This window comes from Aspergillus chevalieri, chromosome 4, assembly GCF_016861735.1.
Source record: "Aspergillus chevalieri M1 DNA, chromosome 4, nearly complete sequence".
In the NCBI taxonomy this organism is placed as follows: Eukaryota; Fungi; Ascomycota; class Eurotiomycetes; order Eurotiales; family Aspergillaceae; genus Aspergillus; species Aspergillus chevalieri.
This window is the reverse complement of record NC_057365.1, coordinates 683530-710194: the sequence shown is the minus strand read 5'-3', so window position 1 is coordinate 710194 and position 26665 is coordinate 683530. Positions and strand designations below refer to the sequence as shown.

At 48.1% G+C, this 26665-nt stretch overlaps 8 protein-coding genes across 8 annotated transcripts; 3 read left to right on the top strand and 5 right to left on the bottom strand.

The window, feature by feature from the left end:
- Positions 1-849: 849 nt before the first annotated feature.
- Positions 850-2145, bottom strand: kin28 (TFIIH complex serine/threonine-protein kinase subunit KIN28; the record flags this gene model as incomplete). Its single annotated transcript, XM_043278433.1, has 2 exons — positions 850-1865; positions 1956-2145. The coding sequence occupies 2 exons, from the start codon at positions 2143-2145 to the stop codon at positions 850-852; spliced, it is 1206 nt and encodes a 401-aa protein (XP_043136212.1).
- Positions 2146-2659: 514 nt separating this feature from the next.
- ACHE_40253A (mitochondrial 37S ribosomal protein mS41) lies at positions 2660-3403 on the top strand (the record flags this gene model as incomplete). Its single annotated transcript, XM_043278432.1, has 1 exon — positions 2660-3403. The coding sequence occupies one exon, from the start codon at positions 2660-2662 to the stop codon at positions 3401-3403; it is 744 nt and encodes a 247-aa protein (XP_043136211.1).
- Positions 3404-3914: 511 nt separating this feature from the next.
- ERG11_1 (cytochrome P450) lies at positions 3915-5668 on the bottom strand (the record flags this gene model as incomplete). Its single annotated transcript, XM_043278430.1, has 4 exons — positions 3915-3986; positions 4048-5106; positions 5162-5359; positions 5423-5668. The coding sequence occupies 4 exons, from the start codon at positions 5666-5668 to the stop codon at positions 3915-3917; spliced, it is 1575 nt and encodes a 524-aa protein (XP_043136210.1).
- A 1233-nt stretch (positions 5669-6901) lies between these two features.
- Positions 6902-9109, bottom strand: ACHE_40251S (CAMK family serine/threonine-protein kinase; the record flags this gene model as incomplete). The annotated part of the gene is made up of 6 exons (XM_043278429.1): positions 6902-7548; positions 7608-7624; positions 7679-7809; positions 7866-8458; positions 8510-8999; positions 9068-9109. 6 exons carry the CDS (start codon positions 9107-9109, stop codon positions 6902-6904), a joined length of 1920 nt encoding a protein of 639 aa, XP_043136209.1.
- A 783-nt stretch (positions 9110-9892) lies between these two features.
- stt4 (1-phosphatidylinositol 4-kinase STT4) lies at positions 9893-16360 on the top strand (the record flags this gene model as incomplete). The annotated part of the gene is made up of 11 exons (XM_043278428.1): positions 9893-9900; positions 9957-10131; positions 10178-12886; positions 12944-13052; positions 13111-13248; positions 13306-13663; positions 13726-14097; positions 14154-14409; positions 14474-14677; positions 14731-15018; positions 15086-16360. The coding sequence occupies 11 exons, from the start codon at positions 9893-9895 to the stop codon at positions 16358-16360; spliced, it is 5892 nt and encodes a 1963-aa protein (XP_043136208.1).
- A 1037-nt stretch (positions 16361-17397) lies between these two features.
- Positions 17398-19671, top strand: ACHE_40249A (uncharacterized protein; the record flags this gene model as incomplete). The annotated part of the gene is made up of 5 exons (XM_043278427.1): positions 17398-17551; positions 17604-17846; positions 17906-18896; positions 18945-19360; positions 19424-19671. The coding sequence occupies 5 exons, from the start codon at positions 17398-17400 to the stop codon at positions 19669-19671; spliced, it is 2052 nt and encodes a 683-aa protein (XP_043136207.1).
- Positions 19672-22105: 2434 nt separating this feature from the next.
- ACHE_40248S (uncharacterized protein) lies at positions 22106-22767 on the bottom strand (the record flags this gene model as incomplete). The annotated part of the gene is made up of 2 exons (XM_043278426.1): positions 22106-22338; positions 22392-22767. 2 exons carry the CDS (start codon positions 22765-22767, stop codon positions 22106-22108), a joined length of 609 nt encoding a protein of 202 aa, XP_043136206.1.
- A 1442-nt stretch (positions 22768-24209) lies between these two features.
- On the bottom strand, positions 24210-26557 carry ACHE_40247S (putative YT521-B-like splicing factor; the record flags this gene model as incomplete). The annotated part of the gene is made up of 4 exons (XM_043278425.1): positions 24210-24905; positions 24974-25524; positions 25609-26316; positions 26455-26557. The coding sequence occupies 4 exons, from the start codon at positions 26555-26557 to the stop codon at positions 24210-24212; spliced, it is 2058 nt and encodes a 685-aa protein (XP_043136205.1).
- Positions 26558-26665: the final 108 nt, after the last annotated feature.

Below are 26665 nucleotides of genomic sequence, written 5' to 3'. Positions count from 1 at the left end.
AATGAACACCAGGGGAACAACATTATTCTGCTCTGGAGGGTCTGTACAGGAGATTTAATTGTACCCCAAGTGAAGGGAGTAGGAAAAGAATAAAGTAAACATGGGCTTTCTACACTATTCCGACCAGTGTGCTCAATATATACAATATATTCATAGTACAGAGGGGCATTAAGAAACCTGTAGTTCGTCCGGCAGCCAGGGTCCAGTCTCCCCTCGTCAGCGCCAAAGACATTTCGGCCGAAGATTGCCCATTATGCGCATCAATCATTAATTTTCCGTTGTGGGGTTGATGCTTGTACACAGTATGTATTTAGGAACTGGGACACCATGCAAGAGAGTAATATCTGGGGTGTGTTAACTACAAGTAGTTCTGGACATCTGCCATCTCGTTCACATAACCAGTTTTGGAAATAGTCAATCATGGTCCTTGCGGGAAGTTGATGGCATGCTTTATTAGGAATGAGCTTAACAATCCATCGGTAGAGTTAGTTACATTGAAAAGAAAGAGATTCATCATAACAACCTCCAGGCATGTGCTACTCCGCAGTAGTGTGATCCATTGCAGAGGGTGAAACTCAGATCACCATGCATGTCCACTTTATATGCACTTCATGCATACGGAGTATGGGGTACAGTGGAGGCCTATTACATGCCTTGCAAGGTTTCAAAACATGTCTTACAACTGTTTTTTTAATCTCGATCCACAGACACCATGCTGCTTGCTGTACATGGCTAACGCAGGAACCATACTGTATGCATGAACCCGGCCATTCAAAAAATTCCTGTTGCGATTAAATTACGACTATCTATTTAAGTGTCCCGGAAGCAAGATGTCCTCTCCTAGCGCCACTACATTGCAGAAAAGTCCAGTTTGCGAGCAGCATTCTTAAATGCATTTTCATCAATCTCCCCGCCACGCCTTGTAAGATCATCGCCCATTTTCCTGGAGCCTCCAGACTTCCGGGGAAGATCGTGTTTATCTGTCGGCCGCGGTTCACTGGTCCACCAGTTATGTTGTAAAACCTCGCATGCAGTTTTCCGTTTTCTGGGATCCAGCGTACACATGGACATGAGCAAATCGGCACCGACTGGGCCGGCGTTCGGAAATTGACGCAAGAAGAAATCTCGACCTTGGGTCGGGACCAAGTGATTTCTGTCTGGAGCGATATAGTTTGGTAGTTTGGAGACACCCGGCCAGTTCTCTTCGGTGGGCGTACCAAAAGCTTCACATATCTTGCTGATTTGATCAAGATCAGTGTTTCCGGCGACAAAAGGAACTCGGAGAAGAAGTTCCGCGAAAACCATTCCCATGGACCAAATATCAACCACGCCAGAGTATTGCCGGGCACCGTAGAGCAATTCGGGAGGTCGATACCAACGTGTGATAACTTGGTGCGTCATGTTCAAGTAAGGGTCCGCAAAGGACCTGGCCAGACCAAAGTCTGCCAATTTAACCTCGCCATCAGACGCAATCAGAAGGTTATTTGGCTTGATATCTCGATGCAATATGAAGTTTTCATGGCAAAACCAGACGCCTCGAGCGAGCATTCCCATCCATGCCTTGACATCGGCGGCACCATAGTGAACATTACCATCTTTAATCAGCATCTCAAGATCGCCAAGTGGCAGATATTCTAGGACCAAATTAAGATTCTGGTCCTTGGAAGAGAAGACATCGTGAAGCGCAATGATGTTGGGATGAGAGAGTTCCTGCAAATATTTGACTTCGCGGATGGCATCCATGGACAGCCCATCTTTGTATTCGGCATTGACCTTGATCTTCTTTATAGCGACGAATGACGACGGGTCGGTTCGAAGACGGCCGAGGAATACAACGGCATAAGTACCCTCACCAAGCCTTTTGTCTGCAACTTTCGCATTAGCCCTGTATTGCCATATCTGGCGAAATCAGAATGAGAAACAAAATGGGAAGTTCAATTCCTGGATATACACACCTTTAACATACTTTTGTCTTACTTCGTCGTTTAGTTGCTCTGTAAGCTCACGATCCGTGTTTTGCGAGGGCTGATGTGAAGATACACTCTCGGGCTTCATAGCTGAGCCCCGGACATTCGCAGCCCTTAACTTGGCCGGAGAAGAACTTGCCGCAGAAGGCGAATGGGAAACCAAAGGAGATACTGCCATTCTTGTGATCCCTAAAGAAAAGGAAACATAAAAGATAAAAGAGAATGAACAGTCTGGAGAAAAACAACACTGGACGCCAGGAAGTGTCAAGGATAACGTATGGAAATGATTGGCGGAAGGCGCATTTCTTTTCGAGCTTCACCACATTAGGAAATAGAGCAGTCCGGTAATTTGTGATGTGCTAAGTCACGCTTGATCATTGTTTTTCCAGATTAGCAAGTTTGTGCATGGATAGCCAGTTGGATCTTTACATGTATCTGTCGGAGGTTGTCGGTGGTCCGCGAAAGCCCCCGGAGATTAGTTGATCCCGAAAGCAAGTACGGGTCTCCAAATTTCTCAATTGACGCTGCTTCAATTACCAGAAAAGTTGACATCACCGAGGCTTGTGGGTGAATTGGCCCGGTGTCCCCCTTGTTATTTTCGACTTGTCTCCTTGGTTACGTTTCTTCTCCTTCTCGGCTGACCCACCTCAAAAAATTTGGCGAGAATTCACGAACAACGAAAGTAGCCCACCATGGCGATGCGCGGCTCACGACTCGGCCTCTTCTCTGCAAGATTGATGAAACCGTTCAGTGTGACGAGACAATGCATCCGATGCCTTCACCAGAACAGGGAAGCCCCGCGTGTCCCCTCGCCCACTCCGTTTGTCCCTAATGTCGAAACCTTTCTCAGTCTGATCGGCCGCGGCATGTCAAAACATGCTAGCAAATTGCCTTCTTGGGACAAATTATTCACACTCTCCTCCGCCGAACTTCGAGATCTGGGCATTGAGCCCGCACGCCAGCGGCGGTATCTGCTCCGGAAGCGCGAGAAGTTTAGGAATGGTCAGTATGGAGTCGGAGGTGACCTCGAGAATGTGGTCGATGGTGTTGCGCAGTTGAGAGTAGTCGAGGTCCCCTACGAATCTACTACCAGTTCGACGCAAGCCACCGAGTTGACATCGTTATCTTCGTCTGCTACTTCTACGCCTGGTATGAGGAAGGTTATTGTGAACACTAGTCCCGACGCTACCGACTACAAGCACGATTCATCGAAGCCGCTGAAGAAGTTCGAGCACATGAAAATTCATAACGGATCGATTATCAAGGGTCCATTTGTACAACTTATCAAGGGTACGAACGGCAGCGCTGCGTTGATCAAGGTTCAGGAAGGCATGTGGGAGGACAAGCAAGGACACAAGGTGGATGGTGGGGAAAGGAGACGTGCTGAAGTCAGGGCTAAAAAGCGCATTGAAGAGAGAAGAAAGGGACCGGCATAAAGTCTTTGATTCAGGCGTATATTGGGAATCGAAAAGTGAAAGCAGTGTAGAGGGAGTTGCACGGTACTACTGATCCAAGGACAAGGCAGCTCGCCGTCTGCTTGTATATTAGCTCCTCAGTCTTTTTTTTTTTTTTCCTGATGTGTATGAATTGTTATAAGCCAATTGACTATCCAGTGTCTACCTATACCTACACCCCAGTGGCGTTCAAGCAGATACAGAACATAGTTGTAGTAGTATATGTACTGAATTCTTCATTATCCTCTATAGGTCATGAACATGATTAAAATGATATACATACTGCAGTACGGCCAGGAAAAAGAAGGCAGTCCGGTGAACAGAAAACGAAACAAATAATCTACACAGCCAGCAATCTTTCGTCAATGATGATTCAAAATGCAGGATGACAGCACTCATAAAAGATCTAGGGTTGCTGGTCATATCGCCGTTCTGCCCATAATTAAAAGGGTTTAAGTAGGAAATTGCCGTAAATAGCACATAATAACTCCAATCATGCCTTGGTAGCAGATTCACGCTTTTCGTACTGCACAAAAGATTGGCCAAGAGGCTTCGAGAACAAAGACTGAATCCAATTATCAGGTCAGGAAGTTCACAGAAAAAAAGCGCAAGATACGGCAACTTACCGAATAGTCCGTCTCCGGGATATCCTCAACTCCTGGCATGTTGCGGAATTTGAAGATTCTCACCAGGGCAGCAAGAATCGTACCAAGTTGCACATAAGCAAATTGCTCACCAATGCACCTGTGGCGTCCGGCACCGAACGGGAGGTAGGGACTATTTGTGCCCTTGCTGACCAAACCGTATCCGTAGTCAATCTTTTCCTCATCTTCCGTGCTGGGTTGAGCGACTTCATCCCAGCGGTGAGGGTTCCATACGAGAGGCTTAGGGAAGAACTGTTCATCTCTCGCAGAGACACCTGGCGAAGAAAGCACATTGTGGGACGTCGGAATCACATACGGAGTATCATCCACCGGCATCGGGTTTTTGACGGCCCGGATGATCGAATGAATGGGTGCATGAATACGGAGGGTTTCCTTGATAACTTTAGAGTGGAGATCCAGCTTTTGCAGATTCTCGAATGTGAGGTCAGGGAGATCAGAACCGAGAACACGGAGTTGCTCTTGGTAAAGCTCCTCAGCAATGTCTGGGCGAGTCGCAAGGCGCAAGAGAATCCAGGATGCAGTAGAAGAAGAGGAGTGCTGGCCAGCCATCAACAGGGCAATCATCATGTGTGCGATTTCCTCATCGGGGACAGGGGTGCCATTCTTGTAAGTGCACGACATGAGGTTCCAAACCATGTCTTCAGAGTCTTTCTTGCCACCGGCCTTGCGACGGTCATTAATGATTTCCATGTACGTCTCAGTCAGCTTCTTCTGAGCGGCGTCACGTTTTCGGTTGTGAGGGAGAGGAGCCCAAGGGAGCATGAAGTTGATGGGAGCGAAGCCCATGTCAAGATCATGGTACATCTCCGCAAATGTGGAATTGAATCTGTCTCGGACTTCCTTTCCTTGGAGGGCGCGCGACGCGGTATAGATCGTGATTTCGGCAATTGTCTTGCACACATCGAAGATACCCTTGGGTTCCTGGAAGACGGGAGATTCCTCGACAAAACTTTCGACTTCGGCGGTAATCAAAGGGACGTAGGACCGAAGAGCCTCGGAAGTAAGACCGAACTTGACAAACTGCACATCCTATTAACAAAGTTGTTTCGTCTGCACTAGCTGTCATTCTACGTACCTTCTTCTGCTCCATGAGTTTGGAGTTGGGGCAATCATACACAACATTGCGACCAAACACGGGTGTCGTAAGCGGCGAGTAGACCTCCTCGGCACAGACATCTCGAAGCTTGCCGTTGAGAATAAATTCATTGCCTTTGGTGCCCAGGTAAACAGTGGTCTTTTTGCCCAGGAGAACGAACGTGAAAATATCGCCGTACTACAATGCGCATGCAAATGAGAAACACGAAATCAGGATCGACAAGAGCAATGAAACACATACCTTCGCGCGACAATCGAAGAAGAACTTGTATGGCTCCATGCCATAGCTGATGGTGCTACCAACGAAGGGGAACCAGTGAAAAACCACGGGAGGTTCATGGGGATTCTTGAATAAAATCTGTCGCAAGACATTGACGATGACCGACACACTGAACAGGGCCAACAGGCCTACAGAGGTGAGAACCCATAATGACTGGGTCGAGTGAAGTTCGGAGAGCTTCTCCAGAACGACTGCGAGAAATCCCATAGCTGCGGTGACGGACAGATGTAGTAAAGAAGAGAAAAGGGAGAGAGGAGTGTCTCTTGGTGGAGGCACTCACCAAGGCCTCACAGGAATTGGCGACAATTAAAATGGGTATTGTACAACTGAACCACGAAGTTGACAAGCAGAAGATATTATTTATTAGTATCGTGGCGGAAAGGGGAAAAAGTGTTATCTGGAGCAGTTCTCGACCGGTGTAATATACGGGGTAATACACATAGTATTGTATACTGTACTCTGTATGTATCAGGCACCGACCTGGAGCACTACTAACCAGAAGGGGCCGGTGATTTACCTAAACTCCACCGATTAACTTTGCAGAGTAGATTGTAAATACAGTGTATTTACAGGGTCACACGTTACGCACCGCCCCTGGACGGCGCAGCGAATAATGGCCACTTCAACTCCGATGACTACAAGTATGGATCATTATGGGAGATCAAAGGCAATGAATGGGACAATTGACACAAAATAATTATGTATCCCGGTATTTGACAAGGACGGCCCCTATGTCCATTTTCATAGCAGGTAGGGAACATAGCGCAGGATTCTAGGTTCCGACATCACACCACTTTGCTTGATGGGTTTCTGTTGCCCGCGGCGAAGATTGAAACCTTGTATATACTTGTATGCCCGTCCCTATAGGCTGTGACAGGGTCAGATTTAACACTGTATCCTGAAGCAAACCATAAAGAAACATTTATGGCAGGATGAAAGCTTTTTGAGTTGCCAACCTTTGTTAATCGAAGCATCCGTACCCAAGGCAACTTCCCCCCTCCTTCTCACCATTTCCTGCCATTGCTCGATTTCAAAAACGAAGTGGGAATTAGCAGTCAGTATGATTAGAGCGGTAGAGCTACGCTACGGGTCTCGTAAATAGTATGTCTGCATATATCAAGTTAAAGGGAGGTCATAATGAAAACATGTTGTATTCCTAAGCAGACCATAGACGCCATTTTTAACCTAACAAGTTCTCTCTAACATAATGTAAGTATCCCTTGGCCGATCATATTCAAATTGTCCCAATGCGAACAGGTAGACCATAGTAATCCTCTTACACTGTCAATGGCAGCAGCAACAATGCTGACTGTGCTAATTAAAAATAAAGGCTAAAAGTTGATACAGAGAGATGCAGAGGGAGAGAGGGTAAGTGAGGGGGTTAGAGCGAGTGAAAGTAAGAGAGTGTGACGTCCAGAGAGCAATACCCGCACAGCAAGTCTATGGATAGCGACTCGTTGGTTCTTCTTCAAAAAGAAGCGGGTCACCTCGCTCTCCAAGATTGGCAAAATCTTGAGGGGCGCTATTTTCGTCAGGGTGAGCTTCTTGTTGACTCTGATGAACGAGAACTTGGGAAGGTTGGTTAGAAACTCGTTTACCGGCTTCATTTTTGTGGAAAATCTTCACAGGGGCGCCGCCTTCTTCCGCACGTTCACTGAATCGAACGTCATTCATGGTACTGAGCAACGTTCGCTCACGTTCAACTTTGCGCTTCGAGAAGTCGAGATTACCCAGAGCTCCAGTCAGCCCGTCGGTGCTATCAGTGAGACTGGGGGATTTTTCTAGAAGCCATGGATGTTCCAAGCAGCCCTCCACCGTGATTCGCTGGTCAGCATTGACCGTAAGCATCCTGTCTATGAGATCCAAGGCTGGGTCGCCCACAGAATCCCAATATGGAGATGGATAATCAAAACGTCCCATCTTGATCTGTTGGGCCATAGTATACGGGTTCTGTCGCGTAAACAACTCATCCGAAAAAGGGGGAAATCCACAAAGACAGATGTAGAGCACAACACCAAGGGACCAGATATCGACAGCCTTTGTGTATCGTCGATGGTGTGTGTCCTGCAAAATCTCAGGAGCAACATCTAATGAGACAATAGTGGTAAGTATTCTGACATAATTTGATCGAGGAGGAGAAGCTTACAGCTCGGCGTACCGCATCTATGGAGACAAATCAGCGCTATTGTTCAAGGGGCCCCAGGATTCCTGACTTACAGTGTTGTCGTAAAAGAGTCTTCCCCAATTATCTTTGCGAGTCCAAAGTCACCCAACTTCACAGACAATTTCTTGTCGGAAAGGAGAATGTTCTCTGGTTTGATATCTCGATGAACAATCCCACGATCATGCTAGAAGTCTTGTTAGCGTATCTGTGGACTACGAGCCCGAAGGTTGTGTGCCTCACCAAGTACTTCAAACCATCGAACAATTGTTTAAAGACATGACGCGTCTCATCTTCTGACAAGTTTTGCTTGCTAACTATTAGGTTGAATAGTTCACCTTCCGAAGCGACTTCCATGACAAGATACATCCCGTCACTTTCGTCAAATGTATCTTTGAGACAGAGAAGGTTCTCATGATTGACACTCATCAAAAGGGCTATCTCCTTCTGCAAGGCGTCCGCCTGCGATTTCTGGGAATCACCTGGGCGTTTCTCAAACACTTTCACGGCGTACTGGGTTCCGGTGTCTCTGTTGGCACACAGGTAAACGGTTGCAAAATGCCCTTTTCCAAGTTGTTGGAGGATCCTATATTGTTGCCGGAAACCATTTGTGTCCCTAGACTTCGGATACCTGAAAACGAAGCGCGCTTCATTCAGAATGCTGATCTCGTCACCGTCCTCAAGCTCGCGATGCTTGTTTTGTCCAACGATAGCGTCGTTGACGAAGGTGCCATTGGTGGACAAATCTTGCAAAATTGCGACAACATCACCCTTTTTGTTCTCCGAGAACAACAAAAAGTGTCGATTGGATATCGTTGGGGTCTCAAGGAGCACATCTGATTCTCCTTAGCAGGCACTCTCGACAGTAGATGGACATGATCACCTACCGCATTCCGGGTGACGACCAATTAAATAACCACCGGGACGGCAAATGCCTTTCTTTCCATTCCTGCCCTGCCCCTTGTCCCCTTTGTTCCTGGGACCTTCGCAACTGTCCCGCTTTGTTAGCGGAAGTGCACTCTGGACCGCATCATCGAGTGGGATCAGGTAGCCCCAGACGCCCTCCGCTTTCTCATCCTCTACTTCATCAGCAAATGCCCTGGGCGGATAGACAAACTGCGAGAAAGCTTGTGTGTCCTCAGGTTGGGTATCCTCGGGTGGCTCCGAACTGATTGGTGTTTGGTCACGGCCTTGGCTAACTTCATCCATGGGAGTAGCCGTTGTCTCGTTTCGAGCATCTGTAACGGTTGAACTTTGTCGAGTCACCGGTGTAGGCAGGTATTCTTGTTCGACCGGAGTGTTTCTTGGCTGAATTCTGGAGAGTCTCTCCGAGCGCCGCGGCTTCTTCTGGTCTTGCGAATCTTGATCGACACTGGCCTATGAGAACAAACAGGTTTGTTAGCAGTGTCAGACAAAAATACGCAAAGAATTGAGTCAAGAATTACCCTGCCACGTTTCAGAGAGCTCTGCTCGCTTTGCGGCGCCATTTTGGTTGGCTGTGCCTCGAGAGCCAGAGGGGGAAAGAATATCGAACCAATAGATAAGCACAGAAGAGCAGATTATTGAACTTTCAGAATTGGAATCTGTCCGTAACACTGACACTTATTGCAGTAGGCGAAATATAAAAAGCTATAGTTACAAATCGGTTGCAAAGAGTCGGGTTGTGGATAGGAAGAGAATGGGGAAGGCTCGCTCTTTCTGTTGCGTCAACCCCTTCCCAACTTAGTAAAGATGGAGTTCCGCAACGCGTACCAGACTCCTTCCTATTAGTTTTCCTTCACGCAGAGTACCGATAAAGTGACCGGAACCCATTGCGCTCATTACGTTTGGAATTGCGAAACATTATGCCCAACGTGCCAATATGTAGCATTGGATCTTATTTTTGGAAGTGACAAGTCTTCTAGAAGGTTATGTCATAGTTTAGATATAACTACAAGAATGAATGTATCATTTCCTTCATGAACTTGACTCTCATGAATACACAGCAGTTGCCGCAAGGCCGATTCTCGATCAATTCGCAGGAAGAATATGCGATAATTCAGAACAAGCTGTCGCGACGCAATTAAATGTATAGTGCGTACTCTGTAGTTCGAGTGCACGTGGATCCGGCGGAGTGAGTCGGTTAGTTCCAGGGGTACGAAAAAGAAGCTCTGAACCTCCATTGTCATTACCACCACCGCATCCTCAGGGATCCTCATCACGGCATTGGTTATATTATCCAAAGGTTCTCAGCAGCGCCCTCTACGGCGAGTGATGCTCGCTCGCTCACAATGGACGAGTAAGATATCGTTATGTCTCTATCCCAGACGATTTACATTGCTCACAGCAATATAGTTTCCCGACAAATATTAGGCACTCCGCATTGGAGAAGCTTGCAAACTTAGCAGTGCAGGAATCGGCCGCTGATGAAGACTCCGACATTACGCGGCTAACAGAACAATGTCAGCGCCGAAGCAATGAACAGCCTAATGGGTTACAGAATAGGACCCCGACATCGCGAGTACCTATGGTGCGCATTCTTCCTAACTATTGGAATGCAAAACTAACCTGTATAGGGTATCCGTGAACTAGATGTCCTCTTTTGCCTCTGCAAGGCTTCCTCTTCAGTGAAGGAACTGAATCACGCCTCCCGATTAGTTGCGCAACTCTCTCAGTACCTCCCTGAGTCCCACAGCCAGGTCTTTCGTGCCTCGCCTTTCCTGCAGAACGTCAAACCGTCTCCGTGGGAGTCCCTTACTTACAATCTTGCAACTGCTTTGCTTTCTTTGGGGGCAAATTATCCATCGTTACGTGATACCGTCTTCTATGCAGTCAACGAATACCTATGCAGCTGTGCGGAAGCTGTCGATGCTGCGGCTGCCGTCCAAAGCCGTGACTCCGCAACGTATAACCATGGCGCTGCGCACGGATCTGTTAACATACTATCTATTGTTGTTTCGCTGGTTGGCTTTTTGGAGGCCTCGGCAGTTCATACTTCTTTCTGGACCGCGAGCGAACAACTGCAGATCGTGGAACATTTGCGATTGATGCTTTCAGAGAGGTTGATGGTTAATGTTGAGACTGCTTCTTCTATTGTTCGCAACGCTAGTGCAACAGACCCTCTTTTTCGAGAATGGAGAAAGTACTCCCGGCGCTATGCTGCCCATGGGCGACCCCTGGGAGCCATACTCCTGCAAGAAGGACTAATGCGCTTCGTCAAATCCTGCGCGTTGTCTCTTATTGGCCCTCAAGAATCGTCTGAGGATGAGCTTCTTGATGAATACATGAACGGTGTAGGCATCGCTAGGAGTCACGGTGATGCCGAGATATCTCTCATTGAGTGTGTGACAAAAGTCGCCAGTGATGAGATCCATCTTCTGGAGGACGGTTTTGATTATTTACAGCTCGGCTCTCCGTGGCAGCAGCGACTTACATTCTCCGTGAAAGCTCTTGCACTGACGGCGTTTCTTAACTGTGTTGTCGTGGGCAGAAATGTCGCGAGTAGCGATACTCTCCTCTCATGGCTGGAAGATACATTAACAGATCCTAACCAGATGTCATGTGTCGAGCTCGGAACAGCTGCTTTGAGAAGCGTTGCGATAATTGCAAGGATGTCGCCGAACAGTGCATCTGCTGGAACTCGCTCCCTTTTGAGGTTCATCGTCCAAGGAGGTGTGCCAACGGGGCCTATTATCGCCGTGGCTGCACGGTGTCTCGCCCAGGTCTTGAGTATCCTTTCTCAGGATGCCGTCATCACGACGCTTTATTCGTTGGGGAATGTGTTGAGTGCAGGTTCAAACACCGATAGGTCTTACCAGAACCCAACTGTGGTAGATGCGCCTGGGCAAACTGCTCCTCTGGTGCCTTTTCCACAGCCTGGAGACCCGAGTGTGATTTCTTTATCTGTCAATGGAGAGGAAGACAATGTTCCTCATAGAAATGTCATTCATGCCATCGTGACAATTGCCAACAGCTGCAATGACGAAAAGATCAGTGCTCTGGCACAATCAATGCTTCTGCAAAAGATGGGGAAAGTAAATGCTGCGGTAGATGCTTGCCTTATTCAGGAAACAGCTGCTTTGGCACCAAGCACTGGACAGGCCGAATTCCAACTCTTACTCAAATTTTACGCCCGCGTTTACCGTGAGGGCGTGGCCAGAGGTGGTAGCAATGTGGCGGAAGCAGTCCAAAGTGCAATGTCTTACCTCTCCATCACTCTGAGCAGAAACTCTCCCCTTTACAGAATATACCTGATTCATTTACTTGAGAGTATCGTGAACAAGGGCGATGCTACGGATTTGGAAAACGAACGACAAAGGGAATTTATGTTGACGCCTGGTGACATTGTCCCCCTTCTCAGACCATTGGCATTGCTTGTGTCCTCCAAGCGCAAGGCCGTAGCAGATTCCTCGGAATCTGAGGATTATGACGAGGATGTATCGTCTATGTTTCGCGACGTCTGGTTCAATCTTGCAGTCCATGGGATATCAGCCAATTCAACTGTTGCTCGAGACCACATGACAGAATTGCGTCTCCTTGCGAAACATTCCCCACCCCTGGTTCCTGAAAGTCGCATGGAGATGTTGGAAAGCGATGTGGAGCTCAACACAATTCTCCGACGTGGAATGGGCCCTCAGCGCATTCTGGAACAAAAGAAGATGTTGATCACCGAGATAGCCAACCATGAACCTGAAATCAAACGATTAGATTATCCAAGAGTGATTTTCCTGAATGCTTCTTTGCTGCTCGAAAGTCTGCGGGCATCTTCGGGGAACTGTACTAAGTTTCTCAGCTACTTCCGTGACCCGGCGTTGGCTACCATCGAAATGGCTAGTTGCATGAACGCGATTGCGGAAAACGTTGTCTCTTGCTACCTCACAATGACACTCTCTGGAAAGCATGAGGAGTTCTCGGTTCCATTTTTGTCCAAGCAATTGGCTGATTTCTTCGTGGCGTGCTGCCATCGTATTGAACGGGTGCAGAATGTCGCAGTGCTCTCTGCAAATAAGATCATAAGAGAATGCCCTTCTGCTCTGTGTGAAAAGCATTCTCTATTTGCGTTGCTTGAGCTGCTGACCGTCATGTGGTCTTCTTGCCTCGAAGAAGATCTTGATGAATTTGAATGGAAATCGTCTTTTACGTCTCCCAGGGGAATCGTGAAAGTCGACCTTCCTGATAACTATGGCTTCAGAAGAGGGACTCTGGAGATGTTCCATGAGCGTGCCAAGGCATGGGTAGCCACAGTAATGGACATAGCGCCGTTAGATGTCAAGGGATTGCTTCAGGTATGTCTCTTGCCAATTCTCCATTCATTAGAGACATTTTACTCACCATAATGCTAGACTTATCTATCTGAATCGGAGGATGATGGTGGGTACGGACATATTTCGTTGGGCCGTTCTTTCGCACTCGATATGGGCTCTTTTATTCCTCAGAGCGATCGGCGACTGGGTGAGTACTTTGAAATCTGCTAAGTTTAGTCCACTATCTCTAACTCGTTTGCATTTAGGATCGATTGAGAACTATGGGATCAATAGAATCAATGTCGCTTCCGAATTCGTTGCCCAATACAGCTCACGACAGAAATACCGGTACCCTGTCATGCCTGCGCTGGAGAGCCCGGGGTTCAATTTTGCAGGGGATAATAGTATGTGCTTTGATGCTTCCTGCTTTACCCGCCTTCTCTAACTTAGTGGTGCTCCAGACAAACACGCCGCTATTGACTCGTCAGGACCGGTTGAGAACGTCGAGAGCCTACTTTCCCGCCTATACGAACAGGCCAACACTGGGAAGAATGTTTCCTTCATTGAGGTTCGAGATGTACTGAGGCAAGCAGCTGCTATACTTTGCAGCGAAAAGGACGCCAGGCCCTCGATAGTCCACTATTTCGTTGCTTTACCGTTCCAAATATTCTCAAAAGAATCGATGAGCTTGGGTGTCTCTCTTTGGCTTGGGACCATGAATGAGAACCCTGAAATTGAGTCGAGAATCATGGTAGAGGTCATGGAAGGCTGGGAAGAGACGATACGGCGCAGAAGGGGATTGTTTAACCCCTCTTTCGAGTAAGTACTCCCGTTTCTTCGATCTCTTCAGAAGTGAGTACGCTTGGTACTAACAGCAAAAGTTATGTTGATCCACTTTACGCAAAAATCGAGCTTCTGCCGACCGATAAAGAGCTTCTACTCAAAAAGCAACAAAAAGCCCAGAACATTCTGTCACCTCACTCCCATGTTCTTCAGTTCTTTGAGAGCCACTTTAGTGCCGTGAGGCTGGGCAAGCCTCAGAGTAGGCGATTGTTCTGTCGTTTGATCGGAACAACGACCGTGGGACTCTTGGAGACACACGGCCATCCATTGGCTAGAGAGATTCACTTCCGCATCACCTTGTTTGGTCTAAAGGTTCTGAAACATTTCAATTCGCAGGACCAGGTCGCTTCATGGAAACTCAAGGATCAGATTCTTTCGGCTGCTCTAAGTTGGTTCAAACACCCGCCTAGGTACGTCATAATTCCGCTAGGCCTGGAAGGAACATTGCTGATACATGGTATTCCAGGTGGTCATTTGGTGGTAATCGACTGCAGCTCAAGGCCGAGGACAAAATACTTGATGATGTTGCTTCGGCATTGAAAAACGTTGCCGGTATCGCTGGTCAAACTCATGGACCATACAAGTCGTTGCACGCGAAACAAGAACTTTTACAGATGTTCATTGAAAATGAACGATCACGTCTGAAAGTTTGGCTATACCCTCTAGAGCCGGAACGGAAGCATTTTATGGGCCCGGCTTCGGGAGGTAAAAACCTTGCAGAGGTATGTTACTGCTTGACTTTCCGTCCTTTTAATTTGTCAGGACGCATGCTAATTATATCCATAGGAAGCTGCGTCTCTCTTGTGGCTGGCCTGGGAAGAAAACCCGGGATTGGCTATTCAGCTTGCTACTCGCCTTTCATCCGCAAAATTGAGAAGCGATATCCGCTGGCTACTACTCAATTTCTCAGAGAAGGCTCTTGATGAAGCAAATGGCTTAGAAATAATGTTTGGCTCATCCTTACCCCCGGATGTCTCGTCACAACTCAAGGTTCGTTCGGTGTTCTTCTCAGGATTAAGGTTCCTATCGCTGACCACAAACAGTATTTGCTGTACTGGGCCCCTGTTAACCCTACGGAAGCTCTCACGTACTTCTTGCCTGCATATGGCAACCATCCGTTCATTTTACAATATGCCATGAAGGCGTTGGAGAGTCACCCAGTAGACGTCCGTTTCTACTTTGTCCCACAGTTGGTGCAGGCCCTCAGGTACGATACGCTGGGCTACGTGGAGCGCTACATCCTCGAGACGGCAAAGCAGTCCCAGCTATTCGCACATCAGGTCATATGGAATATGAAGGCAAATTCATACAAAGACGAAGATGCTCAGGTGGTAAGTACAAAAACGATCAACAACTCCCTACATATCTGGCTCGTTCATTGACGCTGTAAAATAACAGCCGGATCCCCTCAAACCAACCTTGGACAAATTCATGGAAGCCTTGATCTCAAGTTTCTCTGATGAAGAACGAGAATTCTATGAAAGGGAATTCTCGTTCTTCAATGATATCACCGGTATATCAGGGAAACTTCGTCCTTACATCAAAAAGAGTAAACCCGAAAAGAAGGAAAAGATCGAGGAAGAACTGCGGAAGATCAAGGTGGAAGTTGGCGTCTATCTTCCAAGTAACCCGGATGGCGCCGTAGTTGGAATAGACCGCAAATCCGGTAAACCATTACAAAGTCACGCAAAGGCCCCATATATGGCGACATTCAGAATTCAGAAGACAAGAGTCAGGTATGACGGGCCGGGCACTCCTGATGCTTCAGGTGCTCCTGGTTTAAACCAGCAGCAACTGGCTGGGGCTCAGGATTCCACATCGGATTCAAACTTGGAGACCTATGATGTCTGGCAGTCAGCCATCTTCAAGGTCGGTGACGACTGTCGTCAAGACATGCTGGCTCTACAGATGATCGCTGCATTCCGGAGCATCTTTTCCAGCGTTGGTTTGGATGTATGGGTATTCCCGTACCGAGTCACTTCCACCGCTCCCGGCTGCGGAGTTATTGACGTTCTTCCGAATTCGATATCTCGTGACATGCTTGGTCGCGAAGCGGTGAACGGCCTTTATGATTACTTTGTCTCCAAGTATGGAGGGGAGGATTCGATCAGGTTTCAGGAGGCGCGTACGAATTTTGTCAAGAGTATGGCTGCGTATTCCTTGATAACATATCTGCTGCAATTCAAGGATCGCCATAACGGGAACATCATGGTCGACGATGCTGGCCACATCATACATATCGATTTCGGATTCTGCTTCGACATTGCTCCGGGAGGTGTACGCTTTGAACGCGCACCTTTCAAGCTAACATCTGAGATGATTGCCGTAATGGGCGGTATCCCTCAAACACATGCCAATGCAGCCGGAACAGGCTCACATCACATTACTAATACGCAGCCATATCGGTGGTTCGAGTCTCTTGTGGTGAAGGCCTTCCTCGCTTCGCGTCCGTACTGCACAAAGTTGACCCACATTGTGTCGTTGATGCTTGACAGTGGCCTGCCGTGTTTCAAGCCTGATACGCTAAAGAACTTCCGCGACCGGTTTGTGCTTGAGAAGAGTGAGAGAGAAGCTGCCGAATTTATGCGAGAACTCATTCGCAAATCGTACATGAACATCTCAACTAAGGGATACGATCAGTTCCAGCTGTTGACCAACGGCATCCCATACTGATCCAGTTGGCAGATACGTTCACACGGGGTTAGCCGACGAGAAAGTATTACGCTTCATTAGTCGACACGGAAGAAAATTGGTTTAGTTTGAGTCGATGTAAATATTTAAATTATACATAGATTCTCACTGTATTTTCTATAGAATGTGAATCGATATTTTCCGCCTGCGACCACCGAGAAATTGTAGTTAGTTACTATCTGATCCTAAGCCGTAGTAGAGCCCTATGCCATGCAATCTGCCCGAAGGCCGTGGAACTGGAAGAACGAACTAAATAGTAAGCATGCAAGTTTTTCGACACTGGACCGTTCGCTACCGACAAGTCACCAAGTCATCTTCTACTGTTTGATGGCTACCACCTCAATCTCGACTTTCATAGCTGGAAATGCTAATCCAGGAACTGCGAGAGCGATCCAAATCGGCCGGTTCCCTGGAATTCGCTCCCGAAGCCTCTTGGCAAAATGGTTATAGGAAGCGGCCATGTCAACGTGGTAGGAATGAATCAATAAACATTGTCCCACCCACGCAATCCTGCAGCCCGAATCACTTTAATGCCATGATTTGAGAATGGGGCATTTGGAGACGTTTAGGGCAAATTCCAACACCTCCAATCGACTCCGGCTTACTAATATATCCTTCAATGGTAGGAGAGCAACCTGCAACCTCCAAGCCTCCGACATTATATGGCAAAGACTGGTCGAAGTTAAGAACTTTAAGCACATAATTCAATAAATTATGGATCCATCTTCAATTGGACAGACTCCGGAGATTACTCCAGTTGGCAAAAGAAAGCCCCGAACTTGTCCACATTGCAAACGTGACTTCCGCCGCCATGAACACCTTCAACGGCATATCCGAACTCGTAAGTACTACTGCCAATACGCACCCCAAAAAATGTTTAGATCAAAAATATTAAGGACCTTTTAGACACTAATGAGAAACCGTATGAATGTACATGCGGTGCATCCTATGCCAGACGTGATCTCTTGAAGCGTCATCAGAGCATCGCACATTCTCCAAAAACTTCATTGACGACCCCAATGACTGGCAATAGTAGTGATGCCCAAGATAGTGAGTCGCGCAATTCTAATGCTGCTTTTATCGAGCCAATTTCTTGGGGTCTTCCTGGTACCCGAAATACCCCTTCTGAGTCCGTAGAGCAGCAGGGACAATCGACAGAATATCAGTCTGCAGGTATGAAGTCTAATTTGATGGCACTGATGTAAATAGAGCTAACCTGCTGCAGGGGATGGGTCACTACTTGATGCATATGATCCGTTGCAAGACTTTGAATACTTCAGCCACAGCCTAGGTCTCACATCCGACTGGGCCCTACCATCAGAATTTGATATCTCACGGATCATGGTTAGAGAGCCTATATACCATCTCTTGCCTACTTCTTCTGTCAGTCATGAACGACAAGAATACTCCGCTTCTTCACAACAGAACCATCCTCTTACTCAGTTTCCGGTCGAACGGGATGCTGTTGGTGAACCTCACTTCCCTCTAGCCATGTTTGACAGAAACGGGATTCTGACATAACTCTAGGGGAGTTTGGTGTCTTGACTTTCCCTGTTCTCAAGATCACAGAGGAACACCGAAGCCGCCTGCTCCAGTCGCTGGTGCAATTTCAAACCACGGTAACTAATTTCGTCATGCCATCGCCCCACTCTTTAACGCGCTTTGTAAATGCCTTTTTTGATGGATTCTATCCTCATGCTGCGCTTGTACACATTCCGACTTTTAAGCTAGATAACTGTGATCCAGAAATTATCCTAGCCATGGCCGCACTTGGAGCTCAATATCGGCATGAATATCGAAAGGGAACTCTACTATTCTACGCGGCCAAGGCGATTCTTCAGGACAAAGCGCTGGAAATGGAAAGAAAAATAACTAACCGAAACCTCTCGTCACGTACCACCGAGCCATTGACAGATTCTCGCCATGACTCATACAATGAACTAATGCGCGAGGCGCGCTGTGCTCTTTATCTTATTTTCTTCGCAACCTGGCACCGCGAGCCAGACATTGTGCGAGAAGCATTCAACCTCCAGAGCTTTTTAGCAAGGTGCGTGAGAGAAAGCCGCCTTTATGAGGATGACGAAGCTCTGCAAAATGCCACCACAGACTGGCATGTCTGGGTGGAACAGGAATCTCAGAGGAGAATTAAGTTGTTTTCCTTTGCCTTTCTCAACCTCCAGAGTATAGCTTTCAACGTGCCCCCAGTCATCCTGAGCGATGAAATAAATCTTCGTCTACCATGTTCTTGTATGGAATGGCTTGCTCCTTCCTACGAAAGGTGGGCTACGATTCGTGGCCCAGGCCATCAAGAACAGATGCGGTTCCAAGATGCTCTCGCTCAGTTGGCTCGGATTTCCCAAGATCCAAGTTCTATCGACTCGCAGCCGGTTCCATCTACATTGGCCAACTATATCCTATTACACGCTCTAATACAACGAATTTTGCTTATGTATCAGGCTTTCCATTTCAATAGTGATGGACAACACCCTCTATTGCTCTCCCAAAAGGACGAAATCAGGTAAGAAATACCTATTACTCCCTGCACTTTAATTACTAATTGATCCAGGAATTCCCTCCGTGCATGGACGTCCCAATGGCAACGAGCCCCTGAATCAAGTCTTGACCCTAGGAATCCAAACGGCCCCGTTCCTTTCACGTCAACGGTATTACTTGGCTTAGCATATATTCGACTTGCTTTCAATATAGGCTCATACGGGACATTGAGGTCCCGAGATCCAGAGCAGATTGCTAACAAACTTCTGGATTTGCCTCGTTTACCTGGCGGTCCTCATCTTCTTCCGGCAATCTTGCATGCGACACATGCCTTGAGTATACCGGTAAAACTGGGGATCAGTTTTGTTTCTCGGGGTCATACGTACGTATCGAGCATACAGCACTCACTTTGCGGCATGGAGTTCGCAGTTTTCATCAGCAAATGGTTGCATTGTATATCCGAGTGCCGAACCAGGAGATCTCTTGATGGTATGTATTTACGACTTGGATGCACTTTGCCCATGACACTGAGCTGTATTGACTTGCTCCTAGAACATGAGATTCGCTTGATCAACTGGATAAGCGATATCGTTGAAGAGGGCAGAACATCGGGAGACGAAGACCTGTGCCCTGGTCCTGTATCTCCATCCGACTGCCTTCACTTAGCCTACGCCGCGGTAAAACTGTGGGCTCGCCTTATAAAAGGAAACGAACAATGGGCAATATTGAGGATTATTGGGGAAAGTCTTGACATATATGCTGACCTTTGTAAAGAAAAATATACACCTATTCTAAGTTAAACACAATGATGCGATTGTTGAAGGTATTAGAGGTAACTCTACAGAAATCCGTCAATGCCTCCAAACGTCTCCATGTAAGAACAGTAGAATCTTCTCAATATTGATAAACATGAGAAGATTTGAAATCAACCAGTTTGTCAGTATTCATGTTCAGAAATTGCACCTCTAAGATCGCATCTGTCAATTGGCCTGTCAAGGTCAATTACGGACTCTCAAGGGTAAGTAGTTCCGTCGCTGCTTTTTATACAGCATATACTGACTATATCCAAAACATAAACCGAGATGGCGAATCTCGCCCGTGACAGCGTTGTAGGGCAGTATGCAATCCATCCTGGCTACGATACGACGAAGAACAGGGTGACTACGACCACCAATGCGAGAAGCTCCAACACCAACACAACAACACCATCCTGGTAAACTGGTATTCGGACGACGACAAAGAGAACCCGCAGAACTAGTCCCGAGCAAAAAAGGCATTCGTGGCATTGTCATCAGAGCTTATAGCTCTGTGGTGTAGCTGGCAGCGCCGATATATACGCTGAGCGAGAATGCGTTTGGGGAGGAGTTTGGGATTAATAGAGCGGAGGGTTCGTTAGGACTTGCCCTATGTGTATGTCCATTTATCTCCGATCTCAACGGTATCAACTAATGAATACAGCTATGGCACAGGTCCCATTCTTGTTCAGCCCGCTAAGCGAAGTCCCCCAGATCGGCCGCACCTCCCCTACGCCCTAATGTTCGCCCTTTTTTGTATCACCAGCATCCCAATTGCCATACCTCCACGGGAATAGGTTTCTATATCCCCCGCTAGTCCCTATCTAGCCACGGGGGGGTGTGTCGGTAGCGGATGTCTACTCGTCTGATGTCCTTCCGCATGCAATGACGAGTTGGCTGCAGTGTATATTTTGCGCGCCTGCGATTAGGATGTTGGCCCCGGGCTTCGCGATTCCAGTTCTTGGATGGCGGTTTTCGATATGGGCAATTTTAATTGCTGCTGCGCCGATTCTGGTTCTTCTTATTTGTCCTTGCCCGAGACGAGTCCAACGACGATCCTATATCAACGGACGAGACGGTTAGAGAAGTTGAACGGAGAAATAAAAACAATGACAGAAATTATAAAGCAACAGCCGAAATCACACAAGGCATCTCGTTCCACACAGTCGTGCGCGAATCCCTCCCTGTACCTTCGACGATCACCTTCCTCGACCCGGCAATCCTATTCCTGAACTGCTATACCTTCCTCACATACGGGATCCGCTATTCATTCCTCGAGGCATTCCCCATCGTCTACCAGGGAATGTACGGCTTCAACCTCGGCGAGATGGGAGCCGCCTTCCTTGCCATCGTGGTGGGAACAATCATCTTTATAATATATAACATATATCTACAAAACCAACGTCCCAAGAACCAGATCCCAAAAAGCTCCCACCAAGCCCGAAACCATACTAATCCCCACGCTATTCGCTTGCCTCCCCCCTCCTCCCTCCATCGGCCTATTCCAATTCGGCTGGACCGCACGCCCAGAAATCTACCGGATCGTGCCGGCAATAGGAATCGTCACCTACCCAGGCTGCGTGCTTATTCTGATGCAATGTGCTTCTGTACATGCCGGGATGTTATCCGCAGCATGCGGCGAATGTGTTCGCGGCGACGGACTTTACGAGAAGTGCGTTAGCGTGTGGTGCTGTTACTTTCTCGCCACCGCTTTATTTGAATCTGGGGGTGGGGAGGATTGTAGTCTTTTGGCGGGGTTGACTATTGGGTGTGTTTTGAAGATTTATTTGTTGTTTCATTATGGGGAGGCGTTGAGAAAATCTAGTTTGTTGCTAAGTGGTGATTTTTGGTTTAAATGAGGATGGAAAGGATAGACATGGGCATAGAGGGCGGTTTCATGTAGAATTTAGACTTTTTTGACCAAGTTGGCATATTTAATGCATATATCATGTTTGGCATGGATATATATATATTTACTACTGCCCAAGACATGTCCAAGTGTTGGAAATGGAACACTTATGTTGTGGATCTAGATACCCAGTGAAGCCAAGGTATCTGTTGTTTCTCATTCTGAAATCAACATTCATATACAATCTGCTTATTGGCAGTCTGGTGAAAGATAAAACATGGAAAGACAGTCTGACCAGCAGGGCTGACATATAGAAGTAGAAAGAAATAACGCACCCATACAAATCAGAAGATGCCCATAAATCGTACCGAGTTGCCAGATAACTCCGCTAATCCCAGAACCTCGCTGTAAACCGCATGGACCGTGTTCGCCAAAATCGACATCGGCAGAACCGCTTGATATCTAGGAGAACTGGCCGTGTCTGTTCGTAAAAAGGGAATTAAAGAGAAAAGGACTTTTCCCGACACTTTTCCTTATCCCAGTAAATCAAAGACAAACAAAGACGAAACAGAAGACGTAGATAGATACACCTCAGTCCATAAAGTCCCCTCGCAGGATTTTCTCCTGGAAGAAGTCCGGCTTGTTGCGCTTGGGCTGCCGTGGAATCTCTCGCACGGGTTGCTCCATCGTGGCGATCTGAACCGCACGTTCCTGCTCGCGTTGACGGTTCACGCTGGCCGCATTCTGGTTCTGTTGCATAGCACTCAGGGATGGAGCACGCTCGGCCCGGGTGCGTAGAGCTTCAGACCAGTTGAAGCGTTCGTCTGCCGACAAGTTAGCTAGACGATCAAAGACGCCAAAGAGTCAAGAAACGTACCGTTGTTAACGCTCCCCCTCCGAACATCACGCAGCGCCTGCGCACCATAAGAGACCCGCCGGGCGAAAGGAGAGGTAGGCGCGGCACCAGACAATTCATTTTCCTCGTTGATCGAGTCCTCAGAGGAGGTGGGGTTAGATCCCACCGAGCTCGAAACACTACCGCCTCTGAAGTGTCTGCCGTTGAAAGGAGAGGTCTGAGTGGGAGAGCCCGCTAGACCGAGGGTGGTGATGGAGAGTCTCCGCTGCTGGGGAGCGGTGGAGGCGTTGGCAGCGTTGGCAGCTGGGGGACTACCAAACGAGAAGGAGGCGAGAGATGCGCGGCGTTGGTGGGAGGAGGGGACGGAGATGGGAGAAGTCGCGCGGTCGTTGGACATGGTGAAGATTCGGGTTCGATTGTGTGTTCGATGTTCAGTTATGAAAGGCGTTTTATAGAACGATCTCAGACGGTGACGTCAAAAGACAACCCGAGGGATGAGGAAAGACGGAAGATGAGGAATGCGGGTAGAGAATGCACGGGAGAATCTGGTAACGGTTAGCTGTAGTTCTAGTACCGCTAACGGTAGAGTGGCGACAGAGACAAAAGTTGTGGCTTGTTGGACAGGAACAAGGACACTTACCTGCTTCAATACGACCAACAGAATTGAACCCGAGAGAGCCTCCCTGGACCAAATAGGATGAACGGAGCTCAGAGGTAGAATACGAAACGATAGAAAAACGGACAAATGGATAGTCGTTTAAAAGAATGGTGCTGAGGTTATTGGAATAGTATTGAGATGGATACAAGATGAAGACAAGCCACAAGAATCAAGATGAAGAAGAGTCAGAAAGTGATGGGATCATAAATAACCTCGTCCACCGTCTCCCCACAATTACATAACCCCTCTCTGCGATGGGTCTAGCCCCTTTTGGCTCACCTCAGGCCACCGCCGGGGTACCTACATATTATCCCTATCTATGATGTGATACTGTGCCCTGGATAGATAGAGCATTGCCCTCCCTCATCCATCACTCTCTGTATTCCTCAACTGCCAATTCATAATAATTCCGTCCTGAAACAGTTCTCCGTACACAGGGTACAATTGCTAAGCTTCCTATTGGGGCACCCCCGGTCCTCCGGATCACCATCACCCAATCTCTGGGAGCAGAATCAACCAATCAGAGCCCGCTGATCGCTGTTGGCCACGACGCTTCCCCGCATTTCCCGTTGCGGTTACAGCATCCCTGGGATGACTACCAGTAATACTCTAGATGTAGATAGTAATCACTACTATTCACCATGTCAGAGACAGATAGACTCCGTTCCAAGCACGTTGGGGCCGTACCAGGCATCGTCCCCCGTGCGCAGATACTCCTTCCAGACCATATGATGCACATACACCGAACACATACACACACCAATCACTGATCGTCCGATGGTCAGACCATTTGGGCCATGGTCTTCCATGTCAAGTTACATCCAATGCAACACACCACAGGCACATACTCGTGCTCCTGCAGATGGTGGCGGTACTTATGGAGACATTTTATGGAGACATACACACCACGCATCCATGAATCCACCGAAGTCAAAAGAACCAATTTCATTCTTAAGATAGATACTCTGTCTAGAAACCATAAATCTTCCATAGACCATATTCCGTGTACCAAGTTCTATCCGTTCTTTGCCTGGTCGGGTACGCATGTCACTGTAGACGTCCCAAAGTGGCCGAATCCCATCTGCTTTTTCTCTTATTGTCGTGCATTTCAACCTTTTTGTTCTTTTTTTTTTTTGGTTGCTTTTTTCTAGTTATTGCGTTGTTCTTTCTTGTTGTCGGTATCAATTCGGAAGCCGGTACGAAGACGTAGTCGCTCCCGACGACGGAAGGTGAAAAAGTTCCACCAGCTGTGCCCCGACCCTGGGCTCAATCTCTGTGCCATCCCGGGCGATTTTTACCCCCCGGTTGGCATTCCACGGATTGCGTAGTCCCCGCGTGCGATAGAATGGTACTTTCACAGTGGACAGCCATTGGATCCGGAATGGTCGTCCAATGGTCTGGCTTCCTGCTGTTGTTGCTGCTGTAGTAGTAGCGGCAGTTGTAGTAGTTTCTGCCATTGCTGCATCTTCCGCAACAGCCGCGGGCCCGTCGACATTCTTGTTGCCTTTGGCATCTGTATCCGCATCCACCTCTGCAAGTTCATTGAGAGCTGCTCCTGTTACCCCTGCCAAAGCTGCGTCAGCGTCCTCTTTTTCTCCGTCTCCTTCTTTTTCTCCATCATCTTCAGATGAAGTGTCCGCCTCCCAGAAGATGGTGCCCCGAACAGGGTCATCGATTATCCGACCACTGCGGGCGGTGGACGAGGCTTGCGTCAGAGTCACGCTGGGCTCTTCCGCTTCCGTAGCGATATGATTGGGCCGCTGAGGCATTTCCAGGGCCAGCTTTTCATCCTCTTGGATTGGCGACACCATCCGCGCGTATCCATAGTATTCCCCGGACTTGTTCGCTGAGAAAATGAGGTATACATTATCCGCAGTCTATCGGGAATTAGTGCGATGTCACTAAGAAGGCAAAATGAAAATAAAAACGAAAAGAGAGAACGCACCTCATACGCTAGATTCAAATTGACCTCGTTATGGGCCTGTGTCGCCCAAATACCGCTCTGCCGGCTGTTCTCCAAATCCTCCACCGTCATACTCTTAACAATGAAATACCGATTGGGCACCTTCTCATCGGGGGACGGTATCGGAAAATCCATACTCGCAATAGCCGCCTTGTCGTTTTCCTCGTTCTTCGCAGCGGCGATGCTTGCAATATCGCCCGAATTTTGCCTGTACTCTCCTGGACGTGCATTGGGTCGTAGTCGGCAAACCAAGCGGCAACCTTGAAATCGAGAGTCGTGGAATTTCTCCTGTGCCGCAGAACAGGCAGCCTCTGTTTTATAGTTGAGGAATGCGCAGTGGCTTCTTGAAATGAGGAAAACGCTCTCGATTTGGTCCGCGGCGCCCTGAGAGAAATACTCTTTGACGTCCACAATGCTGATCCCGTGAGGCAAATTGCCAACCCATAAGGCGGGACCCGATTGTTTTGGCATCCTCCGTGGTCCTCCGGGCGTGGCAGCCCGAATGGCTGTGGATGTCGAAGGTGAGATTATTTCTGATAATGCATGTCAGCAAACAGGCGAATTAATAAATACAGAAGATAAAAAATGATTCCGCTGTGTGAGGGTGATGTACTTACCACACACGCGAGAATTTGACCTTGTGGATTTGGCCGAATTCGATCCATCAACAATGGTCTTTGGATAATCAGAGACAGCAGCACGCTTGGGAATGGGCCTTCGAGGGCGTTCAATGTGCAAGGTAGGTCCTGGCCCGGACGATACCGGCCTGCGGGGGTTTGAATGCTGGGAGCCAGGTCGCGGAGGCATCTGCGGCCGCGGAGGTGGTCCTGGACCGTGCCCTAACACCATCGGGTACGGTGACGGGTAATAGCTCGAACCGTACCCAGGTGTCTGGCTGAACATGGGTCCATTGACGCAAGGGTGTGGTGGAGGAGAGTGCATGTATGTGGGAAAGCTGGGATAGGACGGTTGTTGGTGCGGTTGTGGATAATAGTGCGGATAGACCACGGGGTAAGTCATCGAATACGCCGGGGGTCTTCCATCCGTTGTCCGTTCGCCACCTCGAAAAGACGGGGCGGGGTGCATCTGATAATGTACCCCGGGGTACTGCACAGCGAATTGAGGCTGCATATGTTGGTACTGATCGAATGGAATAACATTCGACTGGTAACCAGGCAATGCAGCCCCCATACTCTCCATGTTCAACGCGGATGGTGGGTGAGCCGATAGAGATGGTCCATGGCTTGGGGCCATATACGGATTCAATTGTGACGGGCGACGGGCGACATTATCCGGTGGTGCAGGTTCGTGGCAAGCGGTCGTGTCTATATACGAGCAAATATTTCGGTCAGTTCAGTACATTGGAGACGTGAGCTTGCTCTTTTTCTGTTTTGTTTTTTCCATTCGTGGACATTTGTGCCAGATCTTGTCGCCCGAACCGACGAGCACGAAGGGTGTCTTACCGCATTTCAACGACTCCCGAGAGGAAGGCCGTGTTGAAGATGGAGTTTCATTGAAAGGCTGGCTGGATGGTTTATTATTGTCGCCAGAGTCTGAGTCTGTCATGGTAAGAAATATGAGGGTTAGGAACACACAACACACGCACGAAAAATGCGCACAGAACACGCTCTCTGACCGGTCAAATTAGAGGGCGCTCCTGACAACAATCAACAA